Source organism: Galeopterus variegatus, unplaced genomic scaffold (genome assembly GCF_000696425.1).
Source record: "Galeopterus variegatus unplaced genomic scaffold, G_variegatus-3.0.2 Scaffold1292, whole genome shotgun sequence".
Classification (NCBI taxonomy): Eukaryota; Metazoa; Chordata; class Mammalia; order Dermoptera; family Cynocephalidae; genus Galeopterus; species Galeopterus variegatus.
The window spans coordinates 49,796-74,887 of record NW_007727403.1 but is presented as its reverse complement, the minus strand read 5'-3'; the positions used below and the strand labels follow the sequence as shown (position 1 = coordinate 74,887).

Genomic DNA, 25,092 nt, shown 5'->3' with positions numbered 1-25,092 from the left:
AAACCTTTTTTTCCCCCTTGGAACCCTTTTTTTTTTTTTTTTTTTAAGATAGTGTGGCCTAAAGTACTATTAAATAAATAAGCTGTCTAGGTTGACAATTTGTATATTTGCCTTTGGTGGTGAAAAGTTAGATAATGAAAAATAAATGAACAAAAACCAAAATAATGGATGATTTGCTGAGGTTAATTCCCCATATTTCTTTTTTGTTATTGTTTTTAAAAAATTTTTTCATTATTTATTTATTTATTTATTTGCTTTTCTTTGTTAAACTTTATTTCCAGTATTTCTTAAAGGGGTGTTTTGGGATCAAGGATGGAAAGATTTAAACTCACAAATTTTTTTCTTTTCTTTTTTTTTGTGCAGCTGGTCAGTACAGGGATTGAACCCTGGACCTTGGTGTATCAGCACCACACTCTAACCCATTGAGCTAACTCACCAGTCCCAATAAAGTTTTGGGGTTTTTGTTTGTTTGTTCATTGGGGTTTTGGGGTTTTTTTTATGCGGCTGGCTAGTACAGAGATCTGAAACTGTTACCTTGGTGTTATTAGCGCCATGCTCTAAAATCACAAAATTTTAAGCAAGTTTGGTTGACAACCTTTTTCTCCCAATACTCATCATATTCCTTAGGAAAAAAGCCGTATTTTAAAATATATGTACAAGTTAAACCTTTGGATGGTTAATAAAGCAGATAAAAAACATTTGGTTTTGATTTATGGAAAATTCTGAAGTTATATTCTTGTACTCATCTTGTTTTTAGCAAGAATAGAAACTTTGATCTTTATATATTAGTTTTCTTCTCAAAATAGGTTGGATGCTTTTTTTTTTTTTGGTCCTTTTTGAGACCGGCTGCACCGCACTCAGCCAGTGAGCGCTGTGAGCATACTGGTCATCCCCATATAGGATCCAAACCCGAACCCGCGGCGGGAGCGCCACTGCGCTCCCAGCGCCGCACTTTCCCGAGTGCGCCACTGGCTCTGCCCGGTTGGATGCTTTTAAAGGTGAAATTAGGGGGACGACCCCGTGGCGCCCTCGGGAGAGTGCGGCGCTGGGAGCGCAGTGGCGCTCCCGCCGCGGGTTCGGATCCTATATGGGGATGGCTGGTGCGCCCACTGGCTGAGCGCGGTGTGGACAACACCAAGCCAAGGGTTGTGATCCCCTTACCGGTCACAAAAAGGACAAAAAGAAAAGGGAAATTAAGACACAAGGTACAAACACAATTTGTGGTAATGGGTATGCTGCCAGTATGAATCTGGCCTTCACATCTTGGGCACAAGGGGTGACAATCAGCTTTGTATCTCATGAATATTCATAATAAATAAATAAAATAAAATATATAATTAATTTTTTTTAAGTGAAATTATCACCCTGGGGAGCCATAAGGTTGATTGACACTTACCTGCTTCTGTTGGCACAGAGAACATCAGTAGCATCACTTCAAGGCAAGCAGTGGAATTGTTTTTTAACTTCTCTGAAAACAATATTTTTCTTTGGAGGAGAACTTTGGTTGTGGGTTTTAATTAGTTTACTCAGTCAGATCACCTTAAAGCCCACAGGGTACAGACATGTAGATGGGCTTCAGGTGAGTATGTCACTCGATTTTTTTTTTTTCCCCCCAACTATGAAGGTTTAAGGTCTCAGTTAACATAAGCTGTAGTAGATAGACATCACTGGTCAGTGTTTACAACATCAGTCTTTTCTGGTTTTCACTGAAATTAAAGGTTTAGAATCTTGAGGATGAGTTCAATTTAAGCTTTCTAAACGTGGGACAAGTAGCCCCAATGTGTCAGGGAGTATAAGTTCTACAATAATTCATAGCGTATTTTCCTACTGCATCAAATTTGCTAGATTTGTGGCTTCAAATTATTTTATACCAGGGTTTCTCAAGCTTGGCACTATTGACATTTTGGATAAGGGTATTTCTTTGTTATAAGGGGTGTCATGTACATTGTAGGATGTTTAGCAAGCCTTTACCCACTAGATGCCAGTAGCAACACCCCCACCCCAACCCCTACCACCAGCTATGACAACCAGAAATATTCCCAGACACATTGCTGATATCTTCTGCTAGGCAAAAATTGTTCTCGGTTCAGCACCACTGCTTTATATAGCAAGACATACGAGCGTATTTTATGAATTAAAATGAACAATCTGAATTCGTTTTTAAATTTTTTATCAAGTTGAAAAAAGTCCAATAAAACTTTTACTAAGAGTCTAATATATATATGTATATTAAATACAGTAGATGGCTTCTTATAATAACAATCTCTTGGCTTCCACCCATTCCCAGCCCTTGCTTCTGAGATGTAGTGACTTTCATGTCTTTTAGCTGTTTCATCTGGTATTTACCTCCATATTTTATCTTCATTTAATCAGTTTTAGACATTAACTATTAACTTTCTATTTGAAGTAAGGATTTTAGTTCGCTTACTCTACTTTTCCTTTATTATATCCTCCAAATATAGTTATATCTATATTTAATTTTTATTAAATCTATAATCGATATTCACATTATCATGACTATGAAAATACTGTTTACTGTAGTCAAATGATTTCTTTCCTGTCTTGAACTTTAGAGTTAATAATATCCTCCTCCTGTCCACCTACTTCTTTTCTTCTTAAAAGATCTTAATCTAAATAAATCTGGCACTCTCCAATAGGTCTGAGCAACACCCTCAGTACAAGTTTTCTATCAAACCTTTCAGATAATACCAGGTTGTCAGTTCCTTTTTTTCCCCTGGAGATATCACTTCTGGAGCCTCCTAATCTCCTACTGCAACCAGGACTAAGTGGGCTCTTTAAGCCCACCTAACCCCTGATATCCTGAGATTTTCCTTTGGTATCATGCTAACACATTTGGTTTACCTATCTTCTTTGTTGGATTTCCAGTTTCCTGGGTCTCAGATCTTCTTCCTGTTTCTTGTTTACTGTTTCATCTTTGTTGTATGCATCCTCCAGCGGTTTCGTTATACCGCTGTTTCTGGACTTCTGCAGGTCACACACTTATTTCCCAGCAGTAGCTCTGTGGGTACATTAGTTTGAACTTTGTCCTTTCTGTTTAGTCACTTAACATTTATCCATCTGCTTTTCACATTTATATATTGGAGTTTGGGATTAAATGTCTCTTAGTTTAATTAAAGTTGGAGACTGTGTTTCTCTTTCTTATTTGCCATTTAATTTGGAGGCAGTTTTTGAGAGGCAAGGGAAGAGGAAATGTCTTTTTTTGTTGTTCTTGAAACCAGAAGAAGTCTTAATAACTTCCTAAGATAAAGCAAGATTTTTCAAAGTGCTATAATTCCATATGCCTATTCCCACGACCATGCATTCACATTTGAGAAGCTCTGTATCAAGTATCCTGGCATTAATATTTTAAAGGTTGGAAGTAATATTTTTAAAATCAAAACTTGACTTATGTTTGAAAGGTAATTTGGGTATAATAATGAAAATCTAGATAGCAAAAGTGTTATGCTTCATTCGTTGCACTGTGGAGTTAATAAAGTTTTGTGGTTTTAAGTTTATTTTCAGTATTTTCCAATACTCATTTAATCTCTTTACTTACAAGCATACTTTCTGTTGCTCATGTTTGTTTAAAATGTTAGTGTTTAATTATGCAGAATCTGAGTCTGGTTTTCCTCTCACTGGGATTAACTTCTACTTTCTATGCCTACCATTGCCTTGGCCATGGTGCTTAGTATTACATCTTTTGGCATCCACAAGCCTCTTCCATGAGAGATTTTGCCTTCTTCCAGGGTTATATAGGAGTAGGTATAGGTCTCTATCACTTGCTGAATGCAGTACTACTCATTCCCCTTAACAAAGCCTCTTAATATTGACTCATTCCTTTAGGAGCTTATGGCTCCATTTACAGTCTCACACTGCTTTCTTACATAAGATAATATTTCATTTTGTTAGTTGTTATTGCTAGAAGGGTTTATTGGACTCTCATATGTGACTTTCATAAGGGAAGCTCTAGATTGTAAGATGTTTGAATGAAACAATATTTAGACTAATATGGGACCAATCATGCACTCATTCTCATAGATTATAACACTAGCATATTTTATATAGCTCTGCTTTCAAAAACAACTCATAGGTTGCAGTGACCAAAAAGTATTATGAAGGATATTAAAGAGTGCTAATGTTAACTATAATTTATCAGAAAATTTCAGATCAGTTGTTCAAGTTATTTAGAAAAATATTTGTTTCAAAACTGCTTGAACACTGTTCTCTATGAGTCCTGCCAATGTACATATTTTCCTTGATATTTGATGAAAAAGTAGCCACCCCATAAAGCAAAGAAACTTACTTTATAAATAACCTAATATTATGTGCCTGTATATTGAGCAGTATAGTCAAAGCTCCTTCAGAGAGAGTTGATTCAGGTGTTAAAACCCTGATTTGGGGTGAACAGCCTAAGATAATGGCCATATGGCCTGCATAGTGCTATGGCTTTTTTCATATACAAACAACAGTATATTACAACAGAATGTAAAGTCCACCGAAACATACATTGGGTTTTAGAAATATAGGATAAATAATGACTTTCTAGCCCACTTACCTCTGATGTATGATACTGTTTGCTCGTTGTCATTTATTTCTTTAACCCACTCTGTGAGGTAAGGTTGGCAGGAATTATTTTCCTTTTTTTTACAGAAGAGGAAACTGAGAAAGGAATGTAGGATACTGTGACTTACACAGGTCAAACAACTGATAAGTGTCAAAGCCTTGACTCTAAGCCACGTGCTTTTTCATTATACCTCCTTCCTCAAAACAGACTATAGCCTGAATGGTGGCATTTTCTAGAGATGGTAATTTAAGCATTTGCCAGTTAATCAGAGCAATATTTTAACAGAGATAGCTTAACTTAGTCCCTTTCAGGATAAGCATATTAAGGTTTTGTGGGTTTTTTCTTTTAATAGGAAAATATTAATTTCTACTTTTGTTCTGTGCTCTTATTTTGACAAATTGTTTTAATAATAATAATAATAACAACAACTAAGATCTAATGCTCCATAGTAATAGATTTTTTTTTTTTTGCATGATTAGTGTCAAAGCATTTATTCAGGTGTGTTTAAATGTTATTGAGTACTCAAATTACTCTGGATAGTAGCCACGAGCTAAATTATTATAACCCATTGAGACTGAATATGTTGAGAACTCACGTACCTGATTTGAGAGGAGTATATTTTGTTCTATTTCTTAAATTTGGAATTCTCGGGGTGTTTTTTTTTTTTTACAACACTGACAATTTATGACACAAAGTTTAACATAGATTTCTCTACAGAAAGTGTTTTATCGAAAGCAGTCTTACAGCATATGTGAAATAAATTATATTACTGTTACTACATCTTGATTCTTATTTCTTTGTAGGTTATTGTGGTCTAATCCTAATGTAACAGGGAAGGTAAAATTTATCAGAGAAGGTAACAATTGAAAAGCATTTCTAATGTGCTTTTTAAAAAAAAAATTTAAAAGGGAACCTTCTTAACTCTTGGCAGAAACTCATTTTTCACCATTTAAAAAATATATATATGCTATATTTGGTTAACTTGGTGTTTCGGAAATCTTGAAAATATGCCAGATGAAATAAAACCAGCTATATTCCTTTTATCTAGCTAAATTATTTCACATACAAGATCTTATGCTGAGTTTAGAACTCTAACCGTTGGAATTTATATTGTGATACCCTGATAAAAGTGTTTACACTATGATGATATGGAGCGGTAAATGTCTCTAATGCACAGTCTCTCTCTTCCAGATTTGGTTTGCTATAAATGTTTAGGTTTTAGGCCCTGTACCTTGGCTAAAGATAAAACTATTCCTCTTGAGTGTTTGCTAGACAAATGTGTTTATTTTTCTGAAGCAAAGTTTTCTTAATATTTTTAATTAGTGAGTTTAGCTGATTATTTGTTCTTAGTCTTATTTGGAGTTTTGAACTTTTGTCTTCAAGCTTACATGCAGGAAAAAAATTAGATTCTGCTTATGTTGATTGCTTTCAGGAAAGTATTTATTACTGAAATAATACGTATTTATATGAATTGGGATAAAATCCACCATCTTTCATATGAGTAGTAAAGAGAAGAGATACCTTTATAGTTCCAGCTCATATTTATCACACCATTTATTTCTTCAGAAGCGACTTATAAAATTTATTTTTAAAAAAACTACTCTTGGGCCGGCCCGGTGGCGCACTGCTACAGTGCGCCGCTTGGGAGTGCGGTGGTGCTCCCGCCGAGGGTTCGGATCCCACATACAGACCGGTTCCCGCTCACTGGCTGAGCGAGGTGTGGGAGCAACACCGAGGGTTGCGGTCCCGTTGCCGGTCCCGGTCCGGTACGGGCGCGACACTGAGGGTTGCGATCTGTTGCTGGACACGGGAAAAAAAAACCAAAAAAAACCCCTACTCTTTGTACAGAGCTACTTAATGCCAACACTGGTAGATTTGACTAAAAGTTGAAAAATAAATCTAATGTTCAAAATTGTGACCTAAATTTCTTGTTGACATATGCAGTATGATCCTTTTCATTATTTTATATTGTCTATTACTGTTATAAATAGTATACTATTTCCAATAAACAAGGCATGGAAAATGTGAGGAACTTACTGTTTGATCTCAATGAAATGGTAAAAATCAGAATCCAAATCATATAACTTCTGCTTGAATGCTATTTGTCTATTGGGTATTTTTACAAAATTCTGTAAGTACCATCTCAGTTTTGATTATCAATGTCTTTGCTATTCAGTATCTTTTACTTATGTCAGTTAGGTTAGATTGATGTAGATACATTTTTTAGCTTTCTAGAAACTATCATAGCAGGAGTACTTTTCATTTTGTGTGAACTTTGAACTTCAATTATAAAAAAATTTTTTATGTTAATCAGTTCAACACCTGGACCAATGGGTTGCAAATTCAAGGAGCTACACAAATTTAAACAGGTTATTTAAATGAGTAAGCTAGTTGAAGTCAGTGGCGAAATAGCCAAATTTATAGGTATTGGCAAATAATTCAAATTATAAGCTACAGTAAGGGCCACACAAAACACAACTATGAGTCTTCAGTTTGCAACTTTTGATAAAATAGTTTGCTTTCTCCCTGCTCTTATACACCTCTCCACTAATTCAGTAATTTGCTGGGGATGGAGAGCAAGTGATTTAAAGTCCTTCCACAGAGGACAATTAGGTATAGCTTTCTATTCTGGGAAAGGCTTGTAAATTGTATTTGAAAAGTAATGTTAACTGGTCTGAAAGATCATCTTTCCAAACCACACTTGAGCTCAGTTTATGGTGTTTACTTTCTGTCAAAACTTAGGAAAAACATTCACAGTTAACTTCCATAATATAAAATGTCTGTCTCAATAGGCATTAAAGAAGCATTGGTCAACAGGTATAATATTGTTAGACTATATAGCTAATGTGAATGTGGTCATGACCTCCCAAATAGATCAAAGACTAATCGCTTTGACAGTTACAAGATGGCAGAGCTTGCCTTGGGCCTTTTGCTGCTGCACATTGGAACTACTTGTTTGGAAAACAGGCCTGAGGGACAAGAATGTGTTTATAAGGATGAGCAGGTAGAAGTAAAAGGTTGTCTTTTGACATTTCAACTAATCCCTTCCAGCCTTTGGTTTACTTAACATTTAGGCTATTTGCTGGCAGGAGAAACTGGCTTTTTCACATATGCTCTATGTCATTTTAAATTGGGCATTGATTTTCATGCCTGATAATCCTTAAGTGTACAATGAAATAGATTCTGATGTCATTAAAATGAGGTATACTGACTTCCTACCTTTTCTAAACCCTTAGTTTTGATTTTTCTAATAAGTGTAATTCCACAAAGATAATTATTATTATTATTATTATTATTATTATTTTTTTTTTTTGTCTTTTGTCTTTTTTCCGTGTCCAGCAACGGATCGCAACCCTCAGTGTTGCCCCCGTACCGGACCGGGGACCGGCAACGGGATTGCAAGCCTCGGTGTTGCTCCCGCGCCTCGCTCAGCCAGTGAGCGGGAGCCGGTCTGTATGTGGGATCCGAACCCTCGGACGGGAGCGCCGCCGCGCTTCCCAAGCGGCGCACCATCCAGTGCGCCACCGGGCCGGCCCGATTATTATTTATTTTTGAAAATCTTTTTCTATAATAAATATGTTTCAAAGGGGTTTTTTTGTTTGTTTTTTGTTTTGGGGTTTTGTTTTGGTTTTTTTTTTTTTTTTTTTTGGTTTGTTTTTTAACTTTTCATCTAAAATAATTCCCCTAGGTAAAATATTGGCAGTATTTTAATGACCATTTGGATTGTAAAAAGTGTTTGAAAATCTACAAGAAATTAAAATAATGTAGTCATACAGAAAAGTTCATTTATTTTCATGAAAAATAAAAGACCAAGGAGACATAATTTTGTCTATTTAATCTAATAGCTACATTATCTCTAAATATTTCACTTATAGCTGGTACTTCCTACAGCAACTGTTGTCATAGGAACAGTGGTCATTATAAAGTATTATATTAGTCTGTCCATGTACAGGAAATTTTGAAAATCCCTAAGCTGTTATGTCTGACATAGTATAGATTATAATTTCTTTGAGGAAAATACTGTTAAAGAGAAACTGCTTTAGTTATATTTTGACAGATAGGTAGGAACTGTGTATAATTTTTCCCAATTAGAATTTTTTAAATTGTTTTCCTTCAAATCTTTAAATATTACTATGTACTTCAGTGCTGAATTTTTAGAAATAGTTTTTATATATTATCTAATATTTTTGGTGCCATATTATGTACTACTTATCTTACTTTTAAAAACAAAGTTTATTTCCTTCATATTCTAGTTATAAGGTTTTAATTTAGAAATTTAATAGGTTATTTTGAGGAGATATAAAATAATAAAATTTTTTTACCTGCCAATTTGAAAGCTACTTGTAAGAAGTGTAGTGTTCTGTTTTCTTTCCTAAAGCATGTTCTTTTGTTTAAAAAGGTTAATAGTATTATACTCTACACTAAAAATGCTGTGGTTTTCCTTGAATAGTTTTACAACTTCTTAAAACTATAAGTTTTGTTCATTTATCTTGAAAGTTCAAAATTTTTCCAAGAAAGTAACTCTTTGTATCTTTAATTAGGCTTGTACTACAAAAATATACTATTTGATTACATTACCCATATTACATTAGATTAACTAGTTGCTAGGAATTGTAGTAATTCTGTGAGCTTTTAATACTAGCAGTTTGTTATAGGTGAATAAATTGCTGTCACTGAATTCTAGAACCATTTTTTACTTAATTAGATTTCCTTACTCATTCAATCTTTAAATAGGAAATATAAGACACAACAAATTTGAATTAACTAAGGTCACTCAGAAAAGCCATGTAGTATCAGACTCTAAAGTTTTTACTCTTAAAAGAGTCAGCTCTGGAGCTGGACAGACCTGGATTCAAATTCCAGCTCTACCCTTTACAGGCTAGGTCACATTCAACATGTTACTTAATCTTTTAAACTTTAATTTTCGTATCTTTAAAATGGAGCAATAATATCTACCTTTTAAGATTATCATGAGGATTAAATGAGATAATACCTATTAATCACTGCACTGAGCTTGAAACAGTATAGGAGCTCAATAAATGTTATCATTATTCTTTTTGTTGTTTTTTGTTTTTCATTATCAATCAGCTAGGTTTATCACCAGTTACCAAAACAAAACTGTAGTGGCTATGCACATTTTCTTCTTTACTAATTATGTACAACACAGTGTTGTTGGTGATGGTTAACTTTACAAATTAGCCTTTATGTTACAGAATGTCCAAGGTGCAAAGACTATAAGAGGAGAGGAATCGACATCACCCTGAGTTGTTATTCTTTGTCTCCCAACTTCTTCAATTTTGACTTTCTGTTTAGCTAACTCTTAGTGTCAATTTCTGCTCTTGGTTTAGAAATTAATTCAACATGGGGTAAGCCAAATTTATCTTCTTTCTCAAACATACTTCTTTTCTTCTCTCAGTGGATTGTTGAACTGCTTCTCACAGTGGTTGGAAACTAGGAGTAATTTCTGGCTTTTCTCTTTTTAATAAGGCCCACTTCTACTTGGTCATTTAGGACCTGTAGCTCCACAATGTGTTAAGAACCGGGCCTCCTTTCTATCCCTTTTCCTCTCTAGATTAAGCCCTCATAACTCTTGCACCAAATTCATAACACATCTTTATTTTTCAACTCCTCTCACTTCTGTACACTATAATCAAAGTTAATATTTGATAGCCACTTGTGCTAATATTCTTTTCTGTTCATTGCAAGCTCTTGTTAGGCAGAAAATATTTTAACTCATCTTTATATTCCTAGTGCCTAGCACAGATGCCTTGCACACAGCCAGAACTGTAAATGTTGAACTTAATTCAGTGTTTCTCTCAGCTACCAAAATTTTCTTATTCCCATTATATCAATTTTCCTATTTTAAATTTTTTTTTTTTTTTTTTTTTTTCTTTTTCGTGACCGGTAAGGGGATCACAACCCTTGGTGTGGGGTCACCTGCACCGCGCTCAGCCAGTGAGTGCACTGGCCAGTCCTATATAGGATCTGAACCCGTGGCGGGAGCATCGCTGCGCTCCCAGCGCCGCACTCTCCCGAGTGCGCCACAGGGCCGGCCCTTAAATGTTTTTTTTTTTTTTATGTTTCTGCAGCATTCTTGAGAGCTACTTAAAACCCTTTATTCAATTAGTGTGAAAAGTCTAAAATCATAATACATTTTTCTTTAATTCAGAACTTGCATTTTACTTTTTAAAGGAAAACTTTTTATAGGAAAAAGTGCATTGATTTATATGTATGGATAGATCAGTCTGAATTGTGTATATGATATGTTCTGACCTTGTATAAAAGTAGTTCACTCTTGGGATAATGCAGTTTTAAATATTTTTCTGAAGACCAGATGAAGGTTGGGTTATGTGGTATATGCTTTGTTGTGACACTGCTTTTATTAGGAATGCAGTTTTTTTATGCCTAGTGAGTCTCTTTGGAGAAGGAGATGATTATAATATCAAATTTAATGACTAGGTAACAATTTTTATTTTCCCAGCAAACAAGTAAAAGTTTAATTTAACACAATGCCTGTATGTTAGTACCTAGATAGAAAATGAACGCAGGTTTAATCACTGAGAAAAATGAGAGACTTTTGACCTCCTTTAATAGTGGAGACTTTGAAGTACTATGTGTTATATCGAATGTATTAGTACTGTCTCAACTATGAATTTTAAATTTGTTTAGATCATTACTGAATGCTTTTCTATGCTCTGATTCTTTTATACTAGTAATTTTGATGTGTATGAAGCTATTTTGCCTCTTTTTTTTTTTTTTTTTTTTTTTTTTTTTGGTGACTGGCCAGTGTTATTTTGCTGTTACTGATGTGTTTCATTGCTTCCATTGATCTCTCTTAAGATTTACTTATTTTTCTGCCTTCTTCAATCTGCTGTTAAACCTACTTAGTGAGTTATTTCAGTTACTGAATTTTTCACTTACAGCGTTTCCATTTGAATCTTTTTTATACTTTTCACTTCTCTACTGAGAGTCCCTAAAATTCATTCATTAAACTATATGTTTTTATGTTATTTAAATATTTTCTTGGGGGCCGAGCCCGTGGCGCACTCGGGAGAGTGCAGCGCTGGGAGCACAGCAGCGCTCCCGCAGCGGGTTCGGATCCTATATAGGGATGACGGGTGCATTCACAGCGCTCACTGGCTGAGTGCGTGCGGCCAGTCTCAAAAAGGACAAAAATAAATAAATAAATATCTTCTTGGGAGTGGTAGTGGTTGTGGCTGGCTGGCCCACTCAGGGGTCTGAACCCTTGACCTTGGTGTCATCAGCACCGTGCTCTAACCAGCTGAGCTAACCAGCAGCCCTGTTATTTAAATATAGTTATAAGAGCTGCTTTAAAGTCTTTGTCTGCTGTTCTGATAACTTGACCCCTGTAGGTTGGTTTCTATTGATTGCCTTTTTTTTTTTATTGAATCATAATTGATTATACATATTTTGGGGATTCAATTTTGACATATGTTGATCAAATCAATATTACTAGTATGTATATTTTTACAAATTGTACTTATTATTTATGCCCTTTGTCCAATCTGTCCTGATCCCCCTCCCTTTCTCCCCTCCCACCACTAATAACCCTACATTTCTTCTCTCCCACTGAAAGAGTAATGGTTACTCTGTTGATTTGTTGCCTAGATGATCCATCCAATGCTGGGAGATGTGTTCAAGTCCCCCAATATTATCAAAGAGCAGATGTTTCTTCTGTCACTTTGAAATGGGCTTTGTGGAGAGAGACATCCTCTTCTTTTCTTTATCTCTGCTGGTGACTCTCCTTGTGTCAATGCACTCCAGTGGCTGGTGGACCATCTGCATGGTATTCTTGACGTCTAGCCACTTTCATGGCAGCCGTGGTTACTGTGGTGGTTGTGGTGGGCCACCCACGACGATGTGATGTTTTTGGCATGCTTCTTGGCGCTGGTGTTGTACCTGGTTGTAGGTGGGGGTGGGGGGTCTGGTCCCCTGCTCCATGTTTCCTTATTTTGGGTCACATTTTTCTGGTAATTTTTATTGTACACTAGACATTGTGCATGGCACATTATAGAGATTCTGGATTCTATTGTCTGCTGAAGAATATTGATTTTTGTTTTTTGTAGGCAGTTCAGTTAGTGTCTAGTCATCTCTAATTTGTATGGGCATAATTTGATGATTTGTTGGGTGAGATCTGGGAAAAACTCACAGTACTCAATTTTTATCTCCATTGTGTATCTTGTCAGGGTTTGGTTTAAGTCTTTGTTGGGGCTGGTTTAGAATAGGCATTACTCTGAATTGTGGTCCTTATTCCTAATGTGACATCTGGCCTTTCTGATTTCTCAGGGTGCTATGTCAAATATCAACAACAAATCTCCAGTCTGGCTGAATTCCAACATCTTTAAGTATTCCTTGACCTTTATTAGCTCTATTCTATTCTCAGCCTGTATTAGGTGCTTTCTGTTAAGCCATGGGTGTCACTGTACACATGTGCAGCCAAACCTTCGACCAGGAACTTGCTGCAGCTCTGCACATGGACTGTGAGGCTGTCCCCATATTGTTCCCTCCTTTCTGTCCTGCCCCACAGTTCCAGGAATTTCAGATGTCCTAAACTTTGGAATGCTCCCTAAATAATCTTGTCAGGGCCACTGTGTTCTATATTCCAGATGAGTGCTCTGTAGTTGGGAAATCGTACCCACAGGGAGATGAGTTTCCCTTCTGTCATGAATTGCTGTCTGCCCTTTGCTGCTGAAAACAGTTGCCTTATATACTTTGTCCAATTTTGTGCTTGTGTATGGTAGGAAACTTTGTACTAGTTACTCCATCATAGCTGGCAATGACGTTTTTCTTCTTTTAAGTATTTGCCATTCTTATAGATAAAAAGTAGCATTTTCATTTTAGTATTCCTGATTACTATTAAGGCATCTTTTTATGTGTTTATAAGCTATATGTATTTCTACTATAAATAACAATTTATGTGTCTTTCTGTTTTTTCTTTTAGGCTTTTAGTCTTTTTCTTACAATTTGTATATAAAAGTTGTATTAATACTTTAGCTATGTTACAAATATATTCTCACATTTTTTATCTTTGTTTAAAGATTTCTTTTGCCTTAGAAATGTTTAGCTTTTAGGTAGATCTGTCAAAACTTTTCCTCTGTGGGCTTTGTTTTATAGTCTTGCTTGAGGAGATCTTCCCCACTTAAGAATAAAATAGTTTTTCATATTTTCTCTTTAGAACATTTGTAGATTTTCAGTATATCTTAGATTGATTTTCATAGATGATATAAGATAGGGATTCAACTTTACTTTTTTTCAAGTAATTACTTTTTCAAAAGTTGTTCCTAATACCATTTGTTTAATAGTTTGTCTTTTCCTCACTGATTTGAAATTCCACCTTTATTATGTACTAAACAAGCAATGGTCATCTTCCAGATTCTATTCTGCATTCCAGTTTTTTGTTTATCAGTGTCACACTGTTTTAATATCTGACTGGAAAATCACTTTATTGTACAGTTTCAAAAAAATTAACATTGGAAGTATTTTATCCAATTCAATAAAACATAACTAGCAGCTCAATTTGCATAAAAGAGTTTATTGTTCAAGATGTTTTAAAAGTGATTCTTAGTATTTTAGAGTCTCAGGACCTTTTTGACAATATGGTTAAAGCTATGAACTCAGTCCTCAGAAACATGCACATGGGCACACATCAAATACGAGGTTTTCACAAACCCCAGAAACCTATCTTTCAGTCCTCTAGTATTACATGGACTTGAGCTTGAACACCCATTTTAGAAGGAATTATTCAAGCATTTAATAAGACTTCTTCTAACCCAGAATGTCTTTAATTTATAGCTGAGAAAAACTTGAATGGTACCAAGTAATAAGACATCCTATGCAACTTGCTTTAAAATACTGCAGTGGGGCTGGCCCGGTGGCGCACTCGGTAGAGTGCAGCGCTTGGGAGTGTGGCGGCGCTCCCGCCGAGGGTTTGGATCCCATATAGAGACCGGTCCGCTCACTGGTTGAGCGCGGTGTGGGCGCGACACCAAGGGTTGCAATCCCGTTGCCGGTCACGAAAAAAGACAAAAAGGAAAAATAAATAAATAAATAAATAAAATACTGCAGTGTTTCTTCTTTCTGACATATACACATTCACAAGAAAACATGGGCAAGGATATATATTAAACAAGATTGACAATATTGCATGATGGAGGTACATTAAACAGTTCTCTTTTTTTGTATAGCAAATTTTTCCATAACAAAATATTTTTTAAAAAATAAAATTTAGTACCAAGGGAGTATCAGAGACCAGTTTCACCCTCCTGCCTAAAAGAACTAGAAAAGTCAGTGTTTTTAGACATTGAACAGTAGGTAGAAAAGGACTTCACTTCCTCAGAGAGGAAGGAAACAAGATGAATCCTATAACTGTACCAGATTATTGCCTGGAGGGAGTTACCAGACCACAGTGCAGGGAGAATAAACCCAGATAGAACCTGGTAGGTTCACTGAGTTGAGATGAGTTCAGGGAGGCCATGGCAGCTAGAATTTGCAGGGCAGCGTACCAGAGAGGATGGAGCTACAGAGAGAAAGCTCCAGATATCTACAACCAGGTCCCCTTGAATCTTTGGTTGAGTACTAATTGGCACATACATGAGAGGAAACTATCTAAGGTCAGGAAAAAGAGTAAGCAGAGCAATTCCTTGAACTCACAAAGGGCTGGGAATAGTTTGTGTTCCCACCAGCCAGAGTAGAAAAGACCTCATAATCCATGAAGCACTGGATGCAATAACCAGAAGACTTTCACCTTTGTACTGAGGATAAATTAGCCCTAGACTAAAGGTTGCTTTGGACCTGCCCTGACAAATCTTAAAAGCAAGCCTCCAAAGAATCACTGGTTCCAAGTAACCTAACTGCACTCCAGAACAAAATATAACACTATTGACATAATACAACGAAATCCAGTTACCACTGATGTAACATTTATAATGTCTAGTATCCATTCAAAAATTAGTAGGCATGCAAAGAAGAGAATGTAACTTCTAATACAGAAGAAAATCAATCAATAGAAACAAAACCAGAATGAAAGAGATGTTAGAATTAGAACTAGCAGACAGTAATGTTAACATACCTCGTTTTATGTTCTATTATGTCCAAAGAAGATATAAGAAAACATGAGCAGAGCACAGCTACAAAGAAACAAGATTTTAAAAAATTTTTTGGTGGCTGACTGGTATAAGATCCGAATCCTTGATCTTGGTGTTATTAGCACCATGCTGTCCTGAGTGAGCTAACCAGCCAGCCCCTGAAATTACTAGATATGAAAAATACAATATGTGAAATAAAAAAATATACTGGATGGATCAGACATTGCAGAAGGAAAGATCAGTGAACTTGAAGTGAACTTCGAAATAAAAATTATCAAAAATGAAGTATGGAGCAGGAAAAAACCTGGAAATAGTGAACAGATCATCAGTGACATACAGGGTAATATAAGGTAGCCTAAAAAGGTTGTAATTGGAGTCCAAGAACGAGAAGAGAGTGTATGGAGGCAGGAAAAAAATAAAGAAAGAGGGGCCGGCCCGGTGGCAACATTAGGGGAAATTGGATAGATGGTATAAGGAATATCTACTATCTTTGCAACTTTTCTGTAAATCTAAACTTATTCCAAAATTAAAAGCTTATTTAAAAATAAAAGATAAGGTACTGTTTAAAACATGTTATCAAAATGTTTTATGGGTTTATAGAATATGTAAAATTAAAATGTATGGCAACCACAACACAAAGGACAGAAAGGGAAATGGAAGAGTATATTGTGGTGTGTAGTTTTTGCACTATATTTGAAGTGGTATAATATTATTTTAAGGTAGACCATAATAAGTTAAAGATGTATATTGTAAACCCTAGAGCAATCACTAAAAAGTAAAACAAGACATATAGCTAATAATCCAATAGTGGAAATAGAGTGGAAAAACACTTGATTGATCCAAAAAATATAAAGCAGATGGGAGAAATAGAAAAAAAAATTTTTAAAAAATATATATCAAGAGTATAGTCTTAAACCCAATTATCAGAATAACTACGTTATGTGTAAATAATTAAATATCCCAATTAAAAATCAGAGATTAATCAGACTGGATAAACATAAAAGAATGAACTATTCATATATATTTCAACATGGATGAATTTCAGAAGCATTATGCTAAATGAAAAAGACATACTGTATGATAACATTTACATGAAATTCTAGAAAAAGCAAACCAGAAATTGGATCAGTGATTGCCAGGACTATCAGTGGAGGAAGGAAATTGACTTCAGAGGGATAGGAGGGAACTGTTTTGGTGTGGAGGGGGGTGAAAATATCCTATATTATGATTGTGGTGGTGGTTACATGACCATATGTTAAAATTCATCTACTTGTACGCTGTCAGTGTGTGAATTTTATTGTATATAAATTATATCTCAATAAAACTGTTTGACATCATATAGCTGATTATATGCATGAGCAAATGTAGGGAATGTAAGCATGTATAAAACTGTTCTAAATGAACTGGGGGAAAAAATCAGTACTAAGAAACAAATTAGGTCAAGGGTTCAGATCCCTGTACCAGCCAGCCACCATCATCACCACACACACACACACGCATACACACACAAAATAATAATCTAAAAAAAACAGTACTAAGAAACAAATTAGGTCAAGGGTTCAGATCCCTGTACCAGCCAGCCACCATCATCGCCACACACACACACACGCATACACACACAAAATAATAATCTAAAAAAAATATTCAAAATGTTAGAAGTTAGTATGATTTTTAAAGCAAACTTTAATTATATACTACATTTTTTGTGTATTTTAAAATCATTAGGTTGAACTAAAGCGACGATACAATGACCACCATTCAAAATTAAGAGGTCTTTTGCCTGGCCGTCAGTGGTATGAAATTCAAGCATACAGGGCTTTAAACCAGGCCCTAGGTAGGTAAGTGGAGTGAACTTTAATATGTTACTGTAATATTGTCTGTGACCAGGGCTTTATGTAGAGCTAGTCTTGCTACTTTATCGTTAAAATAAATTTGGTAAAATTTCTTTTAACTGGGACCCTAGGAACTGGTATGATTTCAATGATAGATGTTATAAGTGGTAGTTGAAAAGAGTAAATAAAATAAATTAGACCCAAGGCGAAATTCAAAATTTGGTAAAGTTAAAGAAATTTTATGGTTGGTCAAACAATGAATGGCACACAAAGAAACTCAGTATGGGGCCGGCCCGGTGGCTCACTGGGTACCATCAATTCCATCGTCTTGACTGGAAGTGAAGTAATAGTTTTTTAAAAAGTAGAAACGGGCAGTAAAACATTTAGCAAATCATTCAAGAAGGGTTAAAACAAGCCCTGGTCATGGTATTAAGGAATTAACACCAACTAAACATTTAATCATAATACTCCTTTTTCCAAGGATTCTGACCCATTAAGATTTGTGCTTTGTGGAACTAGTTCTTAAATCCTCATTTTATACTGTAATTTCATATTATTGGACATCATCATTCAATTATAAACATAATTAGATTTTGTACAAATTAACTTGAGATTTTATATTTCTATTTGTGAAATTGTCGTTACCTTAACCATATAATAATTTTTTTCTCAATGAAGCTGTAAGGCATTCAGATAATTCAAATGAAAGAAACAGGATAAGAGTAAAATAATGAAAACATGACTATCTGACATATTTGCAGTTCAAACAGAAGACCTATAGTTAACCATAATCTGACCTAACCAAATCCAGAATTTAGATTTTTCTCAAGTATCTTGTGTACTCGCATTAGCCCATTTGCACATAAGCAGACCAGATTGCATATGAGTTCAGATTTACATATAGCTGATAACATAGGACTACAGTTGGATTTAAGTACCAGAACACATCACCCACTCCCCTCCCCATCATTTCAGAATGGTATTCTGCAGGTGTTTTTCTTCAGACCGAGTGATTTAGTTACGTGGTCAAGCTACTGATGTCCTGCTGCCCTTTTCTGCCTAGAAATCCCATCTTACTTGGAATCAACTTGCACTTCAAATTGTTCTTGAAGCATCTCATCTGCTTACTTTGTCTCTCCCTGCTAATTGACCTGTTTTGTTTGAATTTTAATGTTCAGCTAATAGTTGAGAGTTTAAATATATATTTAAAATTCTTGACTTTTAGTCATTATACTCAATTTCATGAAAATAAATATTCTTTGTTGATTTTTTGAATTTTAATATAAGCAGTGCCTTGAATTTCAGGGAACCATGTGAAGCCAAAGTTACATTTGTATCCTACTTCATTATTTATAAACCTTTTCCAAATATATTATCTCATTTGATTCTTCCATTGATCACTTCCAACAGTAATGCATATTGGTACCCTATGTTTTATTTCATTGTTTTATTTTAGTTTTAAACTGTTGTGAGAGATTAAATTACTTGTCTAACGTCACATAGCTACTAAATGGCCATTTACATCCTGATCCCGCCCACTTCTAAAACCACAAGACTTGCTTTTTCATCCTTATACCCTATCTCTGTCCACTAAATTTCTCACTGTTAAACATAAACATCTCACTATTAAACTATTAAATGTACTATATCCCTTCATTATTCTCTGCCTTGGCAGATACATTACCATACAATTCATTTGACAAATTTAGCAATCAAAACCTAGTTGAAGGTCATGTCCTTTATGAGGATTTGTTTTATTTCTCTAAATAATTATTTGTATCTTAATAAACTCATAGCATTTTGTGTATTATCTCTATTATAGCATAAGTCTTACTGTATTGCAATAGGCTGTTTATATATGTTTCCTTCTCTGAGAAGCAATCAACTATATCTCAGCTTAGGACATACATGCTTAACAATTGCTTGTGCAATTAGTGAAAAATACCAGGTTCAGTGTTTTTCCCAGTATACCACATTGCCCAGAGAGCTAGAGCTTCAAAACATGCTTTTGTAGAACATCATAAAAATCACACACTTGTGCTATTGATATGTAATACGGTACTTTTAATATTTTATAAATTTTAAAAAATGGTGAACCCACCCAGCTATCATTTTACTGATTTTTCAGGGAAACAATATCAACAAGTAGCAATTTTTAATAAAGGAACATATCCTTGTAAAAATCAATAAGATTTTTAAAAATTGAAAAAGTAAAGATCAAGCAAATGGTATACTATTTGATAAAACCCATAATGTTCACAGAATGACAGAAAAGGTGCTTGTACTCTGAGGCACTTGATTTTTTTTAATGTTATCTTTTTTTTAAGGCCACATGAGACTGTTACAGTATTTGAAGTAATGTAAGTCTGTGAAATATAACAGCTTTCAAAACATACCAGATGGTTTTACAACCAGGTTACAACTATACTATGAGTTTCCTAGCCAGACTGTTTTACTAAAAGTATAATCTTTGTCTCAAGTGAGCATAATTCATTTGAGCAAAGCAGTATGAAAACAATGGAAAAAAGAAAAGGTGAAGCCTTTTTCTCTGAACTGTTTTGTTAACTTTTAAATACCTTTCTACCATAGGGCACTTTAAGCACAAATTAAAGTGGAATCAAAATAGACTGGCACCCTGACTTTTTGTTGATTTTCAACACTCTTACATAATATTAACAATATTTATCTTGTTCCTATGCTGCCCAGTGTTATGGTCTGTTGCCTTGGAACCTATAGATTACTTTAATATCAGAAGAGAATGTCATATGAAATGTAGATTTTTAAAGTATCAGTGGAAAAATTGAGCATTTATGTTAATCTTTACCCCTTCAAAATCCCATGACAGGAAAGGAACAAAAATGTCAAAGTTATAGGGAGTGGGAGAGGAGACAATGGCAGACAAGAGATGTGAACAAATTTTGGATCCTGGAAAACAGTTGAATGACCAAATGACTTAGCAGGCAAGAGAAAGCTAAAATTTATTTATTTATTTATTTATTTATTTATTTATTTTTTTTGTCCTTTTTGAGACCGGCTGCACCATGCTCAGCCAGTGAGCGCTGTGAACGCACTGGTCATCCCTATATAGGATCCGAACCTGCGGTGGGAGCGCTGCTGCGCTCCCAGTGCTGCACTCTCCCAAGTGCGCCACGGGCTTGGCCCGAAAGCTAAAATTTAAATCTGTAGTGATCAAAGCCATCAAAACCCCCCAGATTTATGCATGGAAAAGCTCAGGACTTGGGGCATTCTAAAATGTCAGTGAAAGAAAGATTAAACACAGGAGGACTGGTTTCAAGTTAGTATAAGAAGCAGTTAGACAGCCCCTTTCCCCACTTGGATTTACTTCTGGAAAAGTTGAACCAGAGAGTCTCTATATCCTTCAACAGACACAGTTAAGGATGTGTTAAAGATGGGTGTTAATACATACATATTATGTATCAGGATTCTACTTACGGAATGTGAGAACTCCATTCTCCTTTTCTTCTCAGCTCTGAGTAACGTGACAATCAGTCATATTACCAAGGTGGAAATGTGTAGTATTCCTGTCTAGAGAAACAGACCACCTCATTCATGAGAGAGTGTCTACAAACTTGTCCTGTTTTTACCAAATTATCCCACAGCAAAATCTTATAGCCTGTAAGCCCACCCATACAAACAGAACTGCCAATTAGTGTTTTAGTGTCTTATTCATAAATAAGTGTGTAGAGTCTTCACAAGATATTCAAGGAAAGTCTCTGACATGAAAAACAGACCAAAACAGTAGCAGAACAATTCCAACAAAACAAAAACAGAGTGGAAAAACTCAGAGAAAACAAACAGTGCAATAGAATAGAAGACAGGTTAGCCAACTTTTTCTGTAAAGGGCCAGACAGCATATGTTTTAGGCTTTGCAGGCCACATACAGTCTCTATCACATATATTCTTCGTTTTTCCTTTAACTCTTAAAAACATAAATCCTATTCCTACCTGGAAGGGTGTACAAAACAAGACATAGGCTGAATTTGCTCGGTGGGCTGTAGTTTACCAACGTCTGGATAGGAGAAATCTTCAAAAAATGTATCAGTAATATCCATAGGGAGGTAAGATACTGCCTGTGTGAAATAAGAACAGAAAATAAGAAAAAGCTTTTGGAAATTAACATGATAGCAACACTTTAAAGGCAGAATAGTGCTTGGATGATAAAATTGAAATTTCCCAGATGGAAAAGAGAAAATGGGAAGGAAGAAATAGAAAATTAGAGGATCAGTATGCAAGAGCCAACTTCTGATAAATAGGAGATCCATATCAACAGAACAGATAAGACCAAAACCACAAAATAAATAAATAAATAAAAATAAAACAATATCCAACACATTTTCATGAAAGTACTTAATGGTGCTAACACCAAGGTCAAGGGTTCAAAACCCATACCAGCCAGCAGCAAAACAAAACGAAACAAAAAAACACTTAACAAAGTATGAATATAAGATACCTCCTTAACTTTAAAAAGAGCATCAACAAAAAACCCACAGCTAACATCTCACTAAAGGGTGAAAGACTGAAAGTTTTCTCCTAAGTTCGAGATCATGACAAGAATGTCCACTTTCACCACTCCTAATCAGTATTGTATTGGAGGTTCTCACCAGGGCAGTGAGGCAAGAAAAAGAAATAAATGTATGCAAATAAGAAAGGAAGAAGTAACACTATCTTTATTTGTAAATTACATGATATTCTACATAGAAAATCCTAAGGGATCCATGAAAAAAATAACAATTAGAGTTAATAACAATTCAGCAAGGTTTCAAGTTAGAAGGTCAATATACAAAAATCAATGGCATTTTTATTCACTGGAAGCCAAATATCCAAAATGAAGTTAGGAAAATTCCATTTAAAATAGCATCAAAAAGAATAAAATACTTGGTAATAAATTAAAGGAGTGAAAGATTTGTACACTGAAAACTGCAAAACTTTGTTGAAAGAAAATCCTAAATAAATGGAAAGAATCTCATGTTCATGGATTGGAAGACTTATTGTTAAAATACCAACACCTCCCCATATTGATCAACAGATTCAGTGTAATACCAGTCAAAATCCCAGCTGGTTTTCTGGCAAAAATTGAGAAGTTGATTCTAAAACTATTATGGAAATGCAAGGAATACAGAATAGACAAAACAATTTTGGGGAAAAAAGGAACCTAGTAAGAGAACTAACAATTTTCTGTTTCAAATTTACTACAAAGCTACAATAATCAAGACTTTGTTGTACTGGCATGAAGATAGACTTATTATAGCTCAATTGTTAGAATGGAGGGTTCATAAACAAATTTATACATTTTCAGTGACTTGATTTTTTTAAATTCTACCCCTTTTACTTTGTCCTTTTGGACATCTATGCAGGCCACACTCCATAGGGCTCCCACTGCTTTGGCTACATGACAGTTTTTAGACCTGTGGCCTGACCCTTTGCCTTTTGAGGATTACAGAAAATGATTTTATTTGTAATTTCTAATCCTCCCATTCCCCACCCCTGCCAAACACATGAGTTTACAAACACATTAACATGTAAATGATTAGAAACCTCCTGGCGGGGACATCCTGGATTGTCTCTGCTGGATATTAACACTGGAGGGGGCACTGTCCCCACACAGATGGCATGTGACATCAGGATTCTCACGGCCACTGTCCTGGACTTGCTGCTGGCTTCTTTGGCATCTCCAGATTCAACCACCAGTTTGTCTCCACTGTGCCCAAGAAAGAGCCCAGAAGCCATGAATGAGCATGGGGTGGTAACGGCTCCACTGCCCATCATTGCTCCAGCTCAAGCTTGTGCTGGGAGATATGCTTCCTCTCCCAACAGTGCTTCTTTTGGGCCAGCCAGTCCTTCTGCTGACACTGAGAGCCGCAGTACCAGGCCACCTGGCAGTGCCCATATATGTTGAACTCTCAGAGCTGCTTCTCAATCACTGAACAGGGAGGGTAATGACACTTGTAGTAGATGCATGAGATCCCCTCTTCTACCACATCCTCATTGGCATTGTAATACCAGGTCACATTCAGGACTGGGAACTCCCCTTCTATGGGGTCTGTGGGAAGCTGCTGAATTGTGAGTCAAAGTAACCTTTACTCCTTTTGTTTGCTGGAGGTCTCTTTGGTTTTGGGCCACCAGCCCCATGGTACCAGCTACAGGTTGTCCAGGAGATTATCCATGGTCACAGCATTGAGATGCACCACCTGAAACCCCAGAGTGATGCCTCCCCTGTGTCTCTCCCACGGCAGCTCATGAAGGAGCCTTCCCGAGCCCTTCCTTGGTTTTTGTCAAAGGCATATGCAAATGTCTTAGCACCATTTCTGTCTTCATCTACTTCAATTTGGGCCTCAAAGGAATAGCTCTCCACCAGCAGGATGTCTTGCTCATCTATCATTGTGTATTTGGTTTTCCTGGGCACCTGGCCCAGCCACATAATGCTCAGTTTGAAGTCAGTCATGGCCAGGCCTGTGCTCTTGACTGGCAATGCTGTTCCCTCAGGAGGTGCTAGGCCGGGGCCTGGGAGAGGCCAGGCATGCCTGGATGGGCTAGTGATGGAGCCAGTCAGGTCCAGGCTGGACCAGTCTTGGGCCGCCTCACACCTGCTAGACCTGCTACATGCACTGGTCAGGCACCACCACAAGTTGAATTGATTTTTTTTTTTTTTTAAATAAGAGTGCCAAGATAATTCAGTGAAAAAATAGTCTTTTCACAGATAGGACAACTGGATGTTTACTTGCAAAATAATGAAGTTTCACTCCTACCTCACACCATATACAAAAGTTAACTCAAAGTGGACCTATGGGCAAAGGACCAAAGTTCAGGCAAAGGGCATAAAGAAATATCACGATTGTAAGAATGAATATGCTAATAAGTTAAAAAAAATTTTTTAAAGTAGACCAAAGACAGAAAAACAGGAGAACAGAGGCTTAAAGTTTTTTGATCTTGGATTAGGTTAGGCAAAGGGCATAAAGAAATATCACGATTGTAAGAATGAATATGCTAATAAGTTAAAAAAATTTTTTTAAAGTAGACCAAAGACAGAAAAACAAGAGAACAGAGGCTTAAAGTTTTTTGATCTTGGATTAGGTTATAGTTTTTTACATCTGATATTGGAAGCACAAGCAACCAAAGAAAAATGAGATAAATTGGACTTTATCAAAGCTTAAATTTTTGTTCTTCAAAGAACAGTATTAAGAAATGGAAGACAACTCACATATGGAGAAAATATTTGTAAATCAGGTATATCAGGATCTAGTATCCAGAATATATAAGGAATTCTTACAACTCTACAATATAAAGTCAGAAGAGGGATACTCAACCTGTTAATAGTGATGACAAAGATATAAAATATGCAGTTAAAAATAGACCTATATGGGCCGGCCCGGTGGCGCACTGGATAGTGCACCGCTTGGGAAGCACAGCGGCGCTCCCGCGCGAGGGTTCGGATCCCAGATACAGACCGGTTCCCGCTCGCTGTCTGAGCGAGGCGCGGGAGCGACACCGAGGGTTGCGGTCCCGTTGCTGGTCCCCAGTCCGGTGCGGGGGCAACACTGAGGGTTGCGATCCGTTGCCGGACACGGAAAAA

At 36.0% G+C, this 25,092-nt stretch overlaps 1 protein-coding gene and 1 pseudogene across 1 annotated transcript in view; one reads left to right on the top strand and one right to left on the bottom strand.

Moving 5' to 3' along the window:
• The window catches only part of BRIP1 (BRCA1 interacting protein C-terminal helicase 1), a 165,200-nt gene that overhangs the window by 120,018 nt on the left and 20,090 nt on the right, over window positions 1-25,092 (top strand). The window contains 1 exon segment of the mRNA XM_008576117.1: window positions 17,395-17,507. Within this exon segment, the coding sequence (XP_008574339.1) occupies window positions 17,395-17,507 (113 nt within the window).
• Window positions 23,285-23,964, bottom strand: LOC103593172 (annotated as a pseudogene).